General features: G+C 43.3%; 1 protein-coding gene across 1 annotated transcript in view; it reads left to right on the top strand.

Annotated features, from left to right (window-relative positions):
- Positions 1-15,727, top strand: part of CDHR3 (cadherin related family member 3) — a 71,985-nt gene that overhangs the window by 21,003 nt on the left and 35,255 nt on the right. Inside the window, 6 exon segments of the mRNA XM_034771041.1 lie at positions 2,193-2,361; positions 7,197-7,288; positions 9,829-9,923; positions 10,034-10,138; positions 11,897-12,045; positions 13,637-13,826. Coding sequence (XP_034626932.1) covers positions 2,193-2,361; positions 7,197-7,288; positions 9,829-9,923; positions 10,034-10,138; positions 11,897-12,045; positions 13,637-13,826 — 800 coding nt within the window.

The raw sequence follows: 15,727 nt of genomic DNA on the forward strand, positions 1-15,727 counted from the left end.
AACAGAGGGTCCTGTGGCACCTTTGAGACTAACAGAGGTATTGGGAGCATCAGCTGTCGTGGGTAAGAACCTCACTTCTTCAGATGCAAGTAATAGAAATTTCCAGAGGCAGGTATACTGATTTATACCTGCCTCTGGAAATTTCCATTACTTGCATCTGAAGAAGTGAGGTTCTTACCCACGAAAGCTGATGCTCCCAATACCTCTGTTAGTCTCAAAGGTGCCACAGGACCCTCTAATCCTCATGGTAGATGCAGCTAGATCAATGAAGAATTCTTCCATCAACCTAGCTACTGCCTCTCCAAGAGGTGGATTACCTACATCGATGGAAAATAGGGTGACCAGACATCCTGATATTAGGAGCTTTATCATATATAGGCAACTATACCCCCCCACCACCGAAAAAAAGTGTCTCGATTTTTCACGCTTGCTATCTGGTCACCCTAAAGGGAAAACCCCCTTCTGTAGATGTATGAAGCATCTACACTGCAGAACCATACCTGTGCTGCTGTAGTGTAGTTGTGCCCTAAAATCTGTCCCAATGACTCCATTGTGAATTACTAAATTCTGCAAACTAGCAGGCAAGTGAACAAACATGATTTAAAAATCTAGGATGATGCAGCACAAATGTAATTAGCTTATTTACTTGACAAGCATAGTTAGTGTTAATTATTTATGCTATTGTGTAGTATTCTAATGAACGTTTAGTACCTTATTTTGTAAAAGTAATGAACTCCTAGTATTGAGATGCCCCAGAACTACACTCTACTATTAGAGTCTTTGCTGAGATATGGGGAAAGGCTGTTTTCATGCATGAATTATGGGGGCTGACAATTAGAACCTTGCTTTGTGAAGCACATTTCTTCCCATTGCAACAATCCTAAAACCATGAGATTCTTTTGGGAATTTCTGAGGAGGCCACAGTCATTGATAAATGAACCCCTTTTATGTGTACCATTCCTGCTTGATTTCCTTTCCACGCTACAGGGTACACTTTTAAAGTCAAAGTAGTCTGCATTATTACCCACCTAGGCTTAGGTCAAAGTGCAATTGCACTATTGAGCTTTTAGTGTGCGTCAGCAGGTCCCCCAGGACATTGAATGCGTGTCACGCTAGTGTAGATTTACACCCCAGCTTGCCCACGTATTATTTGCACAGACAAGCCCTTAGTTTTAAGGGAATATTCCCATTCAGCAGAGGGTATTTGGAATAACTGAAAACTATATCGGTTGGCTGAAACTCCCTTGATGGTGGTGTGATGATACTTGTTCTCTGTTTTCACTGCCCTCTGCTGCAGTGGTGTGAGACTGGGAGGAAAGCATAGAGAGATTCTTACCTACCCTCCATCACAGAACAAAAGCCGCAGAGCAGGTTCCCCACACATTATGCAGGAACATGCTAGCCCATGCACCAAGTCTCCTGCTTTGAGCAGTGGATAGCTAAGAGTATATCTGGTCTCCCCCTCTCCCGGCCCACAGCTGGCAAGAGCACATACTGCTATCAGCAGCAATCGGTAGTTGGAGGTAGAATTGTTCCTGCTCAGAGGTGCACAGTGTGGTCCAGGCTCACCTCCATATGACATGCTGTATTTCTCCATCGTGCTATGTAAGGACAAATCGAGCATCTCCTTCCTCTTCACTGGAGAGGCATCTAAAAACAGCAGCAGCAAAGCTGAATATGTAGCTTAACACACTGTTCATGAAATCCGTGAAAATGTTTAATTGTTGTGAATTGAAGGTATATTTCTATTAAGCAGGACCCAATCTGCTTAAAAACATCTAGATTCTCATTTAGACTGTGTGACAGGGTGGCACCCACCTCCCACGAGCGCTCCCTGGTCGAGGGTGGGCATGCCTGCCATTTTTCCTCCGCTCACGGAGACCCCTGTTAGCCACTGCGCTTGTCAAGTGGGGCTTTGGTGGCTCAGGCCTCCAGCTAACCACACTCCATGTGCAAAACAAGCAAAGCCCTTCCAGGGGATACAGTCCAAAATGTCCTGCAGCCCTCTCTGGGCTCAGTCTTTAATAGTCCAACAGGGGCCTATAGCACTACCCCCTCAGTTGGTACGTCTTTCTGTAGCCCTCAGTCTTTAACCAGTCCAACATGGCAGCTTTTTATATGTATTGATTCCTATATACAATAATTACAGATTTTATTGCATAATGTGCTACTAATAATTTGTTACATTTCAGGTTGTTACCACTGGAGATCCTGTTCTAGATTATGAAACTATGCCAAACAGCTTTGATTTGCAGATTTATGTTAATGATGCAGCTGGGGCAAGTGACCTTCAAATACTTACTGTCCAAATAACAGATGTTAATGAACCTCCTGTGTTTCGTGGCAATTTGGCAGACCAAAGTAAGAGAACTGCTTGGCAGTAACAAAAGAGACTAATGCTTGAAATTACAACATTGGGAGACTAAACCTTAATCACTAAATGTTATAGACAGAATGCCTAGCAATGCTTATAGTTAAGATTGGCCAAATATTTCCATTCTGGAGGGTCACTGTTGTTGTCACCTATGTTTTATATTTTCAGATGAAATTCAGTGATTGATCTCATTCAGGGAGTGACTTATCCCCTCCCCCCGAGACTTTCACTAAAAACGGGTCAGGCATTTTCAAATACCAAAAGAGTGAAAAGAAAGCAGTGCTACTGCTAACAATAAATATTTATGAGCTTTTTTTGATTAGCTGAAGTGCCTTAGTGGCCGCTGTTAGAGACTTCCCATTTGACAGTTAGATGGTGGGATCCATAAAAGTACATAAACATCCGCATCCATTTTTAGGCATCACTGCAATCCACAAAACTCCCCTTGGCTGCGCCTAACTCTCTAGGCACCTAAAGTCTCTTGACACCTAAGTTTCTGCATCTGAACATGCACATTGCAGCATCCCTCTACGCATCTGGATGCCAATCTCCCACCTAAGCCCCATAGTGATTAACAAATCAGGGGAAAGACAAACTGTTTGGCCACCTAAATCATTTGTGGGGCCTGATTAGAGGTTGCCTAATACCACACAAAACAGCTGGAGTGGGGGCAGGAAAAGAGGCCCTCCCTTATAACCTTCACCATAGTGGTTAGGGTTCTGAGCTGGGATGGGGGCAATGCCCAGTTCAAGTCCTTTCTCTGCGTGGTGAGGAGAAGCATAGGCACCAACTCCATAGGTGCTCCGGGGCTGGAGCACGCACGGAACAAAAATAGTGGGTGCTCAGCACCCACCCGCCGATCAGCTGTTTGGCAGTGGGCAGAAGGCACTTGGGGGAGAGGACGGAATGGGGGCAGGCAGCGCGAGGATGGGGTTTTGGGGGAAGTGGCGGGGCCTCTGGGCAGAGCGGGGGTGGAGCATCCACCCAGAAAAATGAAAAATTGATGCCTGTGAGCAGAAGGGATTTGAACAGAGATCTGCTGCTTCCCAGGTGAGTGCCCTAGGCGATGCAAAAAGAACAGGAGTACTTGTGGCACCTTAGAGACTAACGTGCCACAAGTACTCCTGTTCTTTTTGAGGATACAGACTAACACGGCTGCTACCCTGAAACTAGGCTATGCAGTTTCCCTCAATCTCTCTTGTTCCATTTTAAATAATTGAACAATTAAATATTAATTGAGCCAGAAAAAGAGTTTGAATGACTCTATAGCCTGCTGGCTAGGGCACTCCCCAGAGAGGTGGCAGATCCCTGTTAAAATCCCTTCTCCTCATTAGGAACTTGAACTAGGGGTCTCCCACATCCTGGGCAAATACCCTAACCCTTGGGTTAAATATTAAGGGAGCGCCTTCTCCTGCTCATGCCTGGCTGTTGTATGTGGATTTAGGCAGTCTCTAATTATTCCCTGCATGTGACTTAGGCGGCCGAACACCCACCTTCTCCCAGTTTGTGAATCACAAGCAAAGATAGGCACCTCCTAGCAGCCTGGATTTAGGTATGGAAATCTGACCTGGGGGTGTGTAGCTAAGGACACAACCCTCCCATCAGCATCTCCCATTGGCTAGCTTAGGCAGATCCTACCTAGCCCGTTGGCTTTTGTGGATCACATTCTAAGGCACCTATCTCTCTCCTCATATAGGAGCCTAGTGGCTAACCCAGGCCTTTCAGATTGAAGTGTTGTTCCTGTGTTTTCTAGGCACTTAAAAGTTAGGCATTGTGATGCTGAGTGTCTCGACAGCCAGGCATAGTCACTTGGTTATGGACGTACTGTTTAATGCCTTGTTGAAAACTGAATTGGATTTGGAGACGCAACAAAGGTTTAAATAAATATACTTTGTGCATGTGCAGGAGTTTCTGAAAGACAATAAAGCTAGTGCTCAGTCAGTGTTACACAGCAGTACAGTGAATTTGCATGTGTGTGAGAGAAATTTAAGTGGGAAATCAATTTTAAATGTAAGGTCATGGGGATTATGATCTGTGATAGTGCATAAGGAAAGAGGCAGTGTTCCAAAAAATACTACCTCCATGTGATCGGTGATATTGGCCCATCTGTGTAAGGGGTGCAATGTGTGGGAACTTGGAGCACCTCTGCTTCATTCGCTGCAGCAATTGGTCAGGGTGTTGAGAATGAGGCTGGAGTTCACAGAATCCCTTCCTCATTCAGGGTGGGGTTTGGAAGGAGAGCAGTGTATGTTCAGTACCTGGCCCCACATCTCAAAGAGGATAAAAATAAATATCAAAGAGCTGGCTGGCTCATTGAGCACCCATTTAGCTGCTCTCTGTATGTGTGTATATATATCTCCTCAATATATGTTCCACTCTATATGCATCCGAAGAAGTGGGCTGTAGTCCACGAAAGCTTATGCTCTAATAAATTTCTTAGTCTCTAAGGTGCCACAAGTATTCCTGTTCTTTTTTCAGTAATGAGGGGACCTGCAGAACTCATACCATGACATCATGTAACTGAAGGCTGTATAACATATACAAATACAAAGGGGCAGAAATAAGGTTACAAGAGAAATCATAATTTTGTCACTTCCTGACTTTTGAGAGTTTCAGTTTGAAACTTCAGTGTTCTAACACTTTGAGTGTTTTTGTATAGAACAGCAATGAATTATTAAACATTCAAAGATATTTTTTTCCTATCCGAAAGTACAGATGGGCCAGGGCCACAAAATATGGATCCAGCTCTGGCTTAGGAACACCTCAATAGCTAGGAGGATGGCAATGTTATTTCAGGGTTTTGGCTCACTGGCAGAGGCCAGGGATGAAGTTTGGATCTAAGTTTAAATACTGATCCCTGCCAAGGTTAAGGATTAAAAGCCAGTGCAGGTTTTGGTTCAGGCCCATTTCTAGTTGAAAAACTGCCAATTTAACAAATAACATTTAAGCATCCCTGGCGTTCTTGCTTCTATACTATACTTTGTACGAGAGACAAAATAAACTCCTTGGAGAAGGGCCTGGGTCTTCTAAGCATGGACAGTGCCTAGCACATTGTGGGTGCGACTATACAAAATAATAATTAGATTTGACATAATGATACTTCAGGGGATGGGCACAGCATGAAACACGCTGTACTTAGGAGCTTGTTAAAAATAAATGTATCAGTTTAACACTCAGCTAGCGCTGCAGTAAATCAGTGAATACAGACATATGAATTGTCTAACTGGGTGGGGTTAGTTAACAATACCAGTTGCAGTTAACACTGATGGCACATTCACTGGTTGTTAAAATGTGTCTGTTTCTCATTAAACTTTATATTCATATCACTGCCATATAGGAATCCTCATTCTGTTTGGGGATTACTGCTGCTACTTAGGGCACGAACAGCCAGTCAGGGTCACGGGACAGATTAATCTTCTATAAGCACAGGACATAGCAGACATGGAAAAGTCTACAGTAAATAATGATTTAAAGATCCGCTTACTCATTAACCACCCATGCTAGCAATAATTCCTATACAACTTAGGAAAGCTGGGATTCCCATGTTTCCAGCGATGTGGCACATGAGATTCTAGTCCTAGCAGTTCATGATATGAACTGAATTGATGTAGACACAGCGAAGAAAAAGGACAAACACAGGGATGGATTTTAAAGCAGTAGGCCACAACTTTAATACATTAACACATGGACAGAGTGCTATCTACCCTGTTAGCCATACTCTCACCTACCAGGCATTTTAAGTGGCTGCAATGTGGGGGTTAAGGGATTCCCTACCCAATAACCCACAACTCAGGTAGACTCTCTTCATCTTACCTCTAGGACTCAGCTTGCTATTCTGAGTCCTACTCCTGCCCCCAAGGGGGACCAAGGGTAATAAAAGGGGGGGACCTCAGACCACAAAGGCCTCAGGGTCTCCCCCATCCCATGAACCCAAGGCCCACCAGTAAAATCCCAGGTCTTTTACTTCTGTGAACCATTCCTTTTATCCTTTTAACCATACTCGAAAGTTGTGATGAAATAACATCCTTATTGAGTATTAATTATTAAACTCTGCTCTTATTTAACTTAATTGTACCTCTGGGATGCTGCAAGGAAGGCAAAAAACTCCCCAGCCCTCTGCCAGTTTGGCCCCTACAGGAAGAAAAAAATTCATTCCTGACCCCAGAACAGGCAAACAATCAGAGCTACAGCAACCACAAAACACAGCTTCACGGCTGCTAGTACAAGGAAGAGAGGGTGAGGCTGCTAGAATGGAGCAAAAAGCAAGAGGCCTTACAAGGCCCAAGCTAGGGTTTAAATTAATGAAAGGAGAGAGTGAGGGACCAATCAGATCCCTTCCGCCCCAAGCTTGCCAACCAGTGACTAGAGACTTTGAAGGGGAGGGGCAGCCCTGCATCCTCTCAGCACATGTTCTCTTCCCACATTCAACTGGGCCTATCCCAATTGCTGCTGGCCCCCTCAGGTTTCCCATCCAGTGAGGCAGGTGGGTGGTACTAGTCACAATCCCTCAACAATATGAAAATTCAGGCTAGCCCAGGCCATTTACCAATGACCAGTTCAAGATATGATTTATATGGGGCTCTGTCTGTCAGTGATGTACGGTTCACAATCGCAAATATTGATGGTTGTCTATTTACAGCATGGGGGCATGTTCTTCTGCCCCAGCTGTGTGTTGTTTTGGTGTGTGTTTGGGTATTTTGTTTATTTTGGAATTAGACTGAGTTGTAGAGTGAGTACAAGCATCAGGTGTTCTGATATAGTCCATATAGCCATGTCCTTTTTAAATATAAAATTAACATTGACTATATTTTTATTCATCCAGCAGTAATGATTTATATCTTGGAGGGAAATGGAACGCCTCCTGGAGTTATTTACCAGATTGATGCATCTGATCCCGAACAGTCACAACTCACAGTAAGTTTAATTAAAGGAAAAAAGAGACAATGCAATCCACTGCATCTGAAATATAATGAATTCCAGGAACTTTCTCCTCTGAGCTCACTAATCAAGCATATAGAAAAAGGTATATTATCAGCTGAAATGAAACATTTTAAATAATAAAGTAGAACAGCAGAATATTATTTTTGATAAGAAGGCGCCTATCCCTCACCACTGGGGTATGAAGTGGGTTTTAAATTTTGAACACCCCAAAGTTAGAATTTGGAGACAGAGTTTTGATATGGCCCATCATAGATATAGCAGGTAACGGGGTCTTTCTTACAAACTGTCTCCAAAACCCCTTTACAGAGAAAGGGTTAAATGGGGCTTTTAATCTTTTATGTTACAATGAAGTTTCTTTTAAATGAAACATTGGGGAAATAACTTTTCATGCAATGAAACGTCAGCATTTAGCTATCTGGAAAGCGTGATTTGTGGCCAACAGCTTAAAAAAATGACACTAGCTGATATGAAAAGGTTCTGGGTATCAGCAGGAATGTCTGAAAAGTCACTTTTTGCAGATCTGGAAAGGGTAATTGCATTTACCTGAGAAACTGGTGAAAGATACAACATTATCACAAACAGACATTTCAGGTGTTACTTCAGCCTGTAGCATTACTCAAAAGAGCAATTAAATTGTAGGAGCTGCTTTCTTGACCTCCTTACTCAGTCTTTTCCCAGGCAAACTCCCACTGAAGTCAATGTGGGTTTGACTGAATAAGAAAAGGTGTAAAGGCCTCAGGATTTAGCTCTAGATTCATTATTATTGCCAATGAAAGAAAAAAATAACTGCAGTGAATTCTTCATCAGCAAAAGTCTTTGAACCGGTGATAAATCCCAGCCATAATAAGGAGATGCAAATGCAGAAATGATGGACTGCTGATACAATAATACTCCCAGCAGGAAAACTAGAGTGGTCCATTGACAAGAATTTGTTAGCTTAATTGATTTGATTACTCAGCTGCTTTTTCAGTAACTTCAGTTAAACATATCACAATAGGAGATGAGTTATGGTTACACTCGGTTCTATTTCATTTCTATTTGTCACATGGCTAAGTCTACACTAGAGAGTTCAAAGCACTTCCGCGGGAGCGGGAGAGTGCTGGGAGAGAGCGCCACCTCCACGGGGGGGAATAGCTCAGAGGGCTGGGAGCCATACTCCCAGCCCTCTGAGCCTGTCCACGCTAGCACTTTACAGTGCTCAAACTTGCTGCGCTCGGGGTGTGTGTGTGTGATTTTTCACACCCCTGAGCCTGCAAGTTAGAGCGCTATATAATGTAAGTGTAGACAAGCCCAAGAAGTAACACAAGAGGAGTAGCACCAGCTGAGCAGGCTGTAGAATTTTTAAGAAGACTTTACTGATCACCTGGCTTATCATTATTTGATTCTGTATGTTCTAGAATATCACTTGTTAAGTTAGGTCTGGTCTACACTACACATAGAATCATAGAATATCAGGGTTGGAAGGGACCTCAGGAGGTCATCTAGTCCAACCCCCTGCTCAAAGCAGGACCAATCCCCAACCAAATCACCAATCCCCAACTAAATCAACACAGTTAGGTTGACTCAAGGCACCTTACATTAACCTAGCTCTGGATGTGTCTCCACTTAAATTTGGCTCCTGATGACTGAAGTGCCCCACTACACTGATTTAATAACACCATCTCCCCAAGCAACACAGAGTCAGGGTCAACGTAGTTAGGTTGATGCAGTGTGAGTGTAGACACTCTGTTACTTATGTCAACCATTACTGGCCTCCAGCAGCTGTCTCATAATGTCCCTCAGTGACCGCTCTGGTCACTGTTGTGAACTCGGCTGCCCTGGGTCAGGTAGACGGGAAGCCCCATGAATTTCTGAAATTCTTTTTTCTGATTGCTTGGCTTGGCGAGCACACTTAGCAGCTCTCCACTGTTGAGTGCAACTGCCCAAGTGACCATGCTGGCTACACACCCCAGGAGTGTTCCTGCCTGGAGAAGACAGGAGGTGGTGGATTTCCTGGGTCTCTGGGGAGAAGAGGCTGTGCAGGCACAACTCTAAACCAGCCACAGAAATGTGGATATCTATGAGTAGGTCTATGAGTAGGTTGCTCAGCAGTTGCAGGAGAAGGGCTACAACAGGGATCAGCAGCAGTGCCATGTGAAAGCCAAGGAGCTATGGCAGGAGTACCAGAAGGCCAGAGAGGCCAACAGTCGATCTGGTGCAAATGTGACACAATGACTAGCTTGGTGTGTGACCATGTCTCTTTCTAATGGGAACCACTGTCATGCCTTGCTTACTGTTTACCAGCAGACTTACTTCTATAGCTCAAGTGACAGTGGCTTGTGTTTCTGGTAATGAATGTCCTGGGTTTGATCCTGCTGATGACCATGATGCCTGTACATCTCCTTACATAGAGTTCTGCAGCAATACTGTAAATGTGGGGCGTATGTTTCCTTGATCCATTCTTTAAGCCCGTGAATGAATGGCTGGATGTTTTAAAAAGATAAAGATGCTAATTCATAATCCTTTTATTCCAGTATTCATGTACTCCTGTGTCAGAGTCATTCACTGTCTCTCAAACTGGAACCATTTCTTCCACAAAAGAATTTGATTTTGAGAGAGATCCACATACGTAAGTATTCATTTTGATCCGCTGATCATTCTCGTTGTTCATTGTTAACAGAGACCTACTGCATATAATCCATGGAGTGATCTTGGTTTGATTTTATTTTTATTTAACAGTTATTTGTTAAACATAACAGTGACAGACCGCCTAGGGCTGAGCACTACCAGGACAGTGATAGTCAACATCATTAACACCAATGACGAACCACCTTACTTTACCACGTAAGTGAAACATTCACTTTGTACCCTAAAAATACAAATGGTTCTCAGACTTTTCAGCTCCAGCATCCATTGGTTCAACCTTTTGGGAGACTCTGTAATATAGCCATTAACTGATACAATGTCTCATTGTTTCTATATCCATCTTTCTTAAACTTAGATTGTAAGCTATTTGGGGCAGGGACTTTTTTGTTCAGAGCCTATCATAATGGGGTCCTGCTCCATGACTGGGGCTCTGAGGTGCCACAATCAAACAAATAATAATAAATTAATGATAATACATAAGAACGGCCGTACTGGGTCAGACCAATGGTCCTTCCAGCCCTGTATCTTGTCTTCCGACAGTGGCCAATGCCAGGTGTTTCAGAGAGAATGAACAGAACAGGACAATCATCAAGTGATCCATTCTCTGTCACCCATTCCCAGCTTCTGGCAAACATTAATAACTATTATAATAACTATTTATTTTCATTTTGTTTTGACTTCTTAGTCTCTTGTTGGACGTTTTGATCAGTTTCTTTCCATTATCCTTGTATATGTTATTACAGTTAATTTTCAAAGCTCGTGTTTGATGCTAAGTCAAGCATGAAGACATACACTCTGTCTGAAACTCACCCCTTTGCAGAAGGTCGAAATAAGGTCTATAGTCCAGATCCACAAAGGTACTTAGACTCCTTACTTCCATTGATTTAACTGGAAGGTAGGAGCCTAAATATCTTTATGAATCTGGGCCCTAAGTCTCAATTTTAGGGTCCACTCCAATGCATAAGCCCCCTGTTCAGGAAGGGTGGCCAGCACATCCCTCGGCCCGCACCGCTTCCTGCAGCCCCCATTGAGAGAGAGAGCGGAGAACCGCGGCCAGTGGAAGCCGCAATCAGCCGAACCTGCGGACGCGGCAGGTAAACAAACCGGCCCAGCCCGTTGGGCTTTCCCTGAACAAGCGGCGGACCAGCTTTGAGAACCACTTTGTTAGAGCACTCACCTGAGATGGGGGAGACCCAGGCTCAGTTCCCCCCTCTGCCTGAGTGGTGGGAAAGGATTTGAACACAGGTCTGCCACACCCCTCAGGAGAGTGCTCTAAACACTGAGCTATGGGATATTTTAATGTGTGGCTCCATCAATCTCTTCTGTTGATGCTGTTCCATTTTGGATAAATAATTCAATAGAGCACAAGCAGAGATAAGTGCTTCCCTGCAGCCCAGACTTAGGTGCTCTGCCATGCCTACTTTTGCACACGCAATAACTGCAATTGCACGTCAGAATACTCATTTGTACATGCAGCTGCAATAATCACAAATAACCATGCAAATTTGCATGTAAAACAATGCCTGAGCCATAAACTCATTCAGGAGAAATCAAGCCCTGCCAGGGTGAATATATTGAGCTAGTTTTATAAATAAAGTGAATCAATTGTTGCCTGGAGTTCTGGGCATGCTCAGTCAGGGGAAAGCAGACCCTGTCATTTAAAAAGTTTATTGCACCACTGAGACAAGCTCTTTAAAATAATATTGTCCTGGAAACAGTGACTGTGTTTATTCCATAGCAAGATTCCTTATACTGCTACCGCTATTTTTATTTTTTAACCTGCATGTGGATGGAATGAAAACAGCTAATCCTTTGCAGGAGATGGACTGGATGATCTAAGTGGTCTCTTCTATTTCTGACATCTACAATTCTATGATTGTCAAGCAATATTGACATTTAGCAATGGGCGTGGGGGAACATTTATTTGCCTCTGTTGAACTTCTTTGTCTACTCTAGGAAAGAGAGAGTCTACAGGATTCCGGAGGAAAACAGCCCAGGAACTGTTGTTGCCAATATAACAGCTAAAGATCCAGATGGTGAAGGCATTATCAGCACACTTGTCTACAGCATCAGTCCACCTAATATGCATTTCTCCATAAATCCATGTAAGACAAACAAAAATACTATATGTCCTTCAATCTATCTGTGCCTTTTGGTACAAGAAAAGAAACAATCCAGGTTTGAGAAACTCCTTTGGCTCCAGTTTTAAGTTATTTTATTTCCTTCTGTCGCTGCCCTTATGAAGAAGCAGCATACTTTATATCGGGTTAATACATTCTTAGGTCCGGGTCCTTGGGTCTGGCTGAGCTGCGCTCAACATGGAAGTGTGGGAGGGGAAAAAGTGGCTTAAACTCATCTGATCCTGAGGGCTGTTCCCTCCGGCACCTCCAGAATAAATTAGTGTAGCCTCACTGTTTTCCTAATCTGCGTTGGCTGCAAAATTCCCCGATGGGCTGCTGCGCCAGCTGGAGATTTTCAGGGCATCTCCAGCCACCTTTGGTCCTGCCTGCAACATGCGTACTTTGCCAGAGGTGGGCTGAGAGAGAATAATGTAGACCTTTATGCCAGCCTGGGATTCCTCTAGGCGAGAGGACTCCTCAGTTGCCTTCTTAGGGCAGTTTTATGCCTCTTTGAACCATGAGAGCAACACAAAATGGTCAGATCAGGGGGCCAAGGACCAGGACTTTAATATCCTTCATGGTGCAAGCTGAATCCCCTCCCAGGATAAGACCTACAGAAGCCCTGTAACTCAAATCCATTATTTCCCCCAGGTGAGACATCTCAGAAGACTTGACGAGCTCATATAACAGGAGAGAAACACGTCTGCACCCTATTCGCCTTCAGTCCATGCACACCGGGTTCTCCTCGAGTCATTTACAGCTGTGTCAGTGAATGTTACGCTTCTGAACTGGTAGCACTTTCAGTCAGATTGGCACAGTTGTAAATGACTACACAAAGCACAGGGCAGTGTAGAATCAGGCCCAGTGACTCTTTTTCTTCTTTTTAAATGCTTTGGCTTCCCTGTGCCTTTTGGGCTTAAAGTGCTACACTCCCCATTAGTACACTAAGAAACACAGACAGTGTATAAACACATTCTGTCACGCTCTTCTGGCTCTTTGCCTATAGTAATACATGGCTGACATGTTAGCTTGTTTGAACAATGGCAGATGAAAGGGTATATAACCAAGAAGTGAATGAGTGAAGACAGAACTTGACACACTATATCATAGTTGAGAATGATTCTTACTATATGTAGATCTAGAGCTGCTTGAGGGCACTAGAAAATGAAGTTCTGTCTTTAGCCACAGAGCAGAGACAGCATGAACATTAGCAGTGCACACTTCCCAACACTACTCTGCCAATGTACCTCACCCCTGACTTACAAAGACCCCTACTAGGGGTGAGAAGGTAGGTCAGTCTCCATGCCTGGTCAGTTATTGGCCTCTCTGCTGAGGCTGTCAGCCATCATGGTATTTTTGTGCTGTGGACACTTATCTGCTAAGGGTTAGATAAAATGCATCAGTTTATTTCAGATCACTAAACAAACAGCAGTGATGTGGAGGTAGGGAAGGCTCTATATTTACCACCAGTTCCCTGAGCCATCAAGTCCTTGAGGAGAACAATATATTTAAATATGAATTCTTGTCATTTCCTTTCCAGTGGTGAGTATCTAACCCCTCATTCCTTTCCTCTTAGTCACTGGTGTGATTTACGTGGCTATGCGAATAGATCGAGATGCTGCTCCCCTACGGCTAAATCCTAATGTCTCATTGGTCATTCGTGTGGAGGACAATCCCAATGGCGGGCAAACGAATGAAATAGAGATAACAGTCATTATTGAAGATCTCAATGACAACCCACCAGAATGTAGCTTGTACAACTTCAGGTACTAAGCCACTCACAATGTCTCTCACCAATATGATGGGGCCAGTATTTGGTGTAGGGCACCCCAGTTAGGCACCTAGATCCTGCATGTGTGTGTTCAAATGGGCAGTCCCTATTGGCTCCTACTGGTAAGTGCTGACTGTGTGTCTTAAGATACAGGGCTCAAACATCTTGTTGGTTCAGGTTTGAAAACTGGGCCCAAAACATCTGTGCCAAATCAGGGTTTTATTTATCTCTTTCTCCCATTCAGATGCCAATCATCACAGCATCGAGGGGCCATAGACTGTATATAATTAAAAATAGCATCATTTCTGTCCAGAACAGGGGCAGACTTTTCACCCCTCTCATTTCATTAGAATTTATTAAATGGGATCATTCTAAGCAGTTGACTTTCAGACCCTTCTGGCTGTTATTAATTTTAACCTTTGCCCTCTCCTTTCCCAACTCCCTTTCTTTGTCTGCTATCTTCATGTTCTTGGCCTGCAAACTCTTCAGGGCATAGACCACTCTGCCATTATACATGTTTGGTGTGCAGTTGCAAGCACTATACATTACCATCAGTCCTGCTATTTTCTCCTGGACGTCTACCATTCATACTGCGTGTGGGTGATGAGAGGGGATAGGTGGGATTGTGTCATGCAGGATTTAGAATCTTTCACAGTTCATGGGGCTGACCATGGTGTTATTCCATTTTTGTGCTGTTGTCAATACAGCTAGGAGAAACTTTTCACACCGTTTATTTGCCCCCCAAAAATGCTGCTTTCGTCAACATGAAACTATTCATGCATTCGACAAGAATTTGCCAGTTTTAATTAAAAAAAATTGGGGGGAGAGCTGGATTCACAAGGAGGTTTCGAAACAAGGAGCATTCACAAAACTGCTGTAGGAGGAGGAAGTTCCCTTGTAATCTTTATCCCAGTGATTAGGGTACTCATTGAGATGTAGGACCCCCCCCAACCACTACAATTTTTGATTTGCTGACATTTTTCACTATGATACAAACTGAATTTTATTCCAAGATTTTTCAGAACTGCCAGGAAACTGAAAAATCAGTTATTCACACAGCTCCAGTTGTAAGGCCCATTGGATGTATTTTTTGTCAAATCTTTTCAATTCACATTTAAAAGACCCAGTCCCGTAACCTGTCCAGCGAGGGTCAATGGGATCTGTGCTTGCACAAGGACTACAGAGTTGGATCCCAGAGCCTGGTTCTGATCTCACATCCAGTTTTATATCAGTCTAACTCAATTTAATTCAAGAGTGACACCTCTGAAGTTAATTGGTGTAATTGAGAGCAGGATTGAGCCCTGAGCACTTTGTTTTTATTAAATCTCTGCTGCAGTTTTTAAAAATAACAGAATCAGAGTGATAGGCAAGAAACTCACTTTAAAACAGTCACTTCTGACTAGATTGAACTCCTAGATATTTATTTATCAGGAAATGAGAGAATAGCTCTCTAATTATAGCATATTGATAGTTTAGTGACAGGAAAGTGTTTCTCTCTAAATTGAGAAATTATTAAATTGATCTGAACAATCTACTTGAGGTTCCAAGAATGGCACGAAGCACCCAGTTAGGAAGAAATCCTGTAGTTATGAGGAATCTCCTTCTCCTGTGTTTTTAAACATCATGATCCTTAACCTGTAGCTCTTTGGGACATTTTTCATTGATTCTAAGGCCAGAAGCGACTCATTTGATCATCTAGTCCAACCTCCTACATAACACAGGCCATAGAACTTCCTTGAAATAATTCCTGTTTGAACTAGAGCAGGTCCTTTAGAAAAACATCCAATCTTGATTTAAAAATTGTCAGTGATGAGGAATCCACCCTGACCCTTGGTAAACTACTCCAATGGTTAATTACTTTGACTGATTAAAAATTATACCTTATTTCCAGTCTGA

This window comes from Trachemys scripta, chromosome 1 (genome assembly GCF_013100865.1).
Source record: "Trachemys scripta elegans isolate TJP31775 chromosome 1, CAS_Tse_1.0, whole genome shotgun sequence".
Lineage (NCBI taxonomy): Eukaryota > Metazoa > Chordata > Testudines > Emydidae > Trachemys > Trachemys scripta.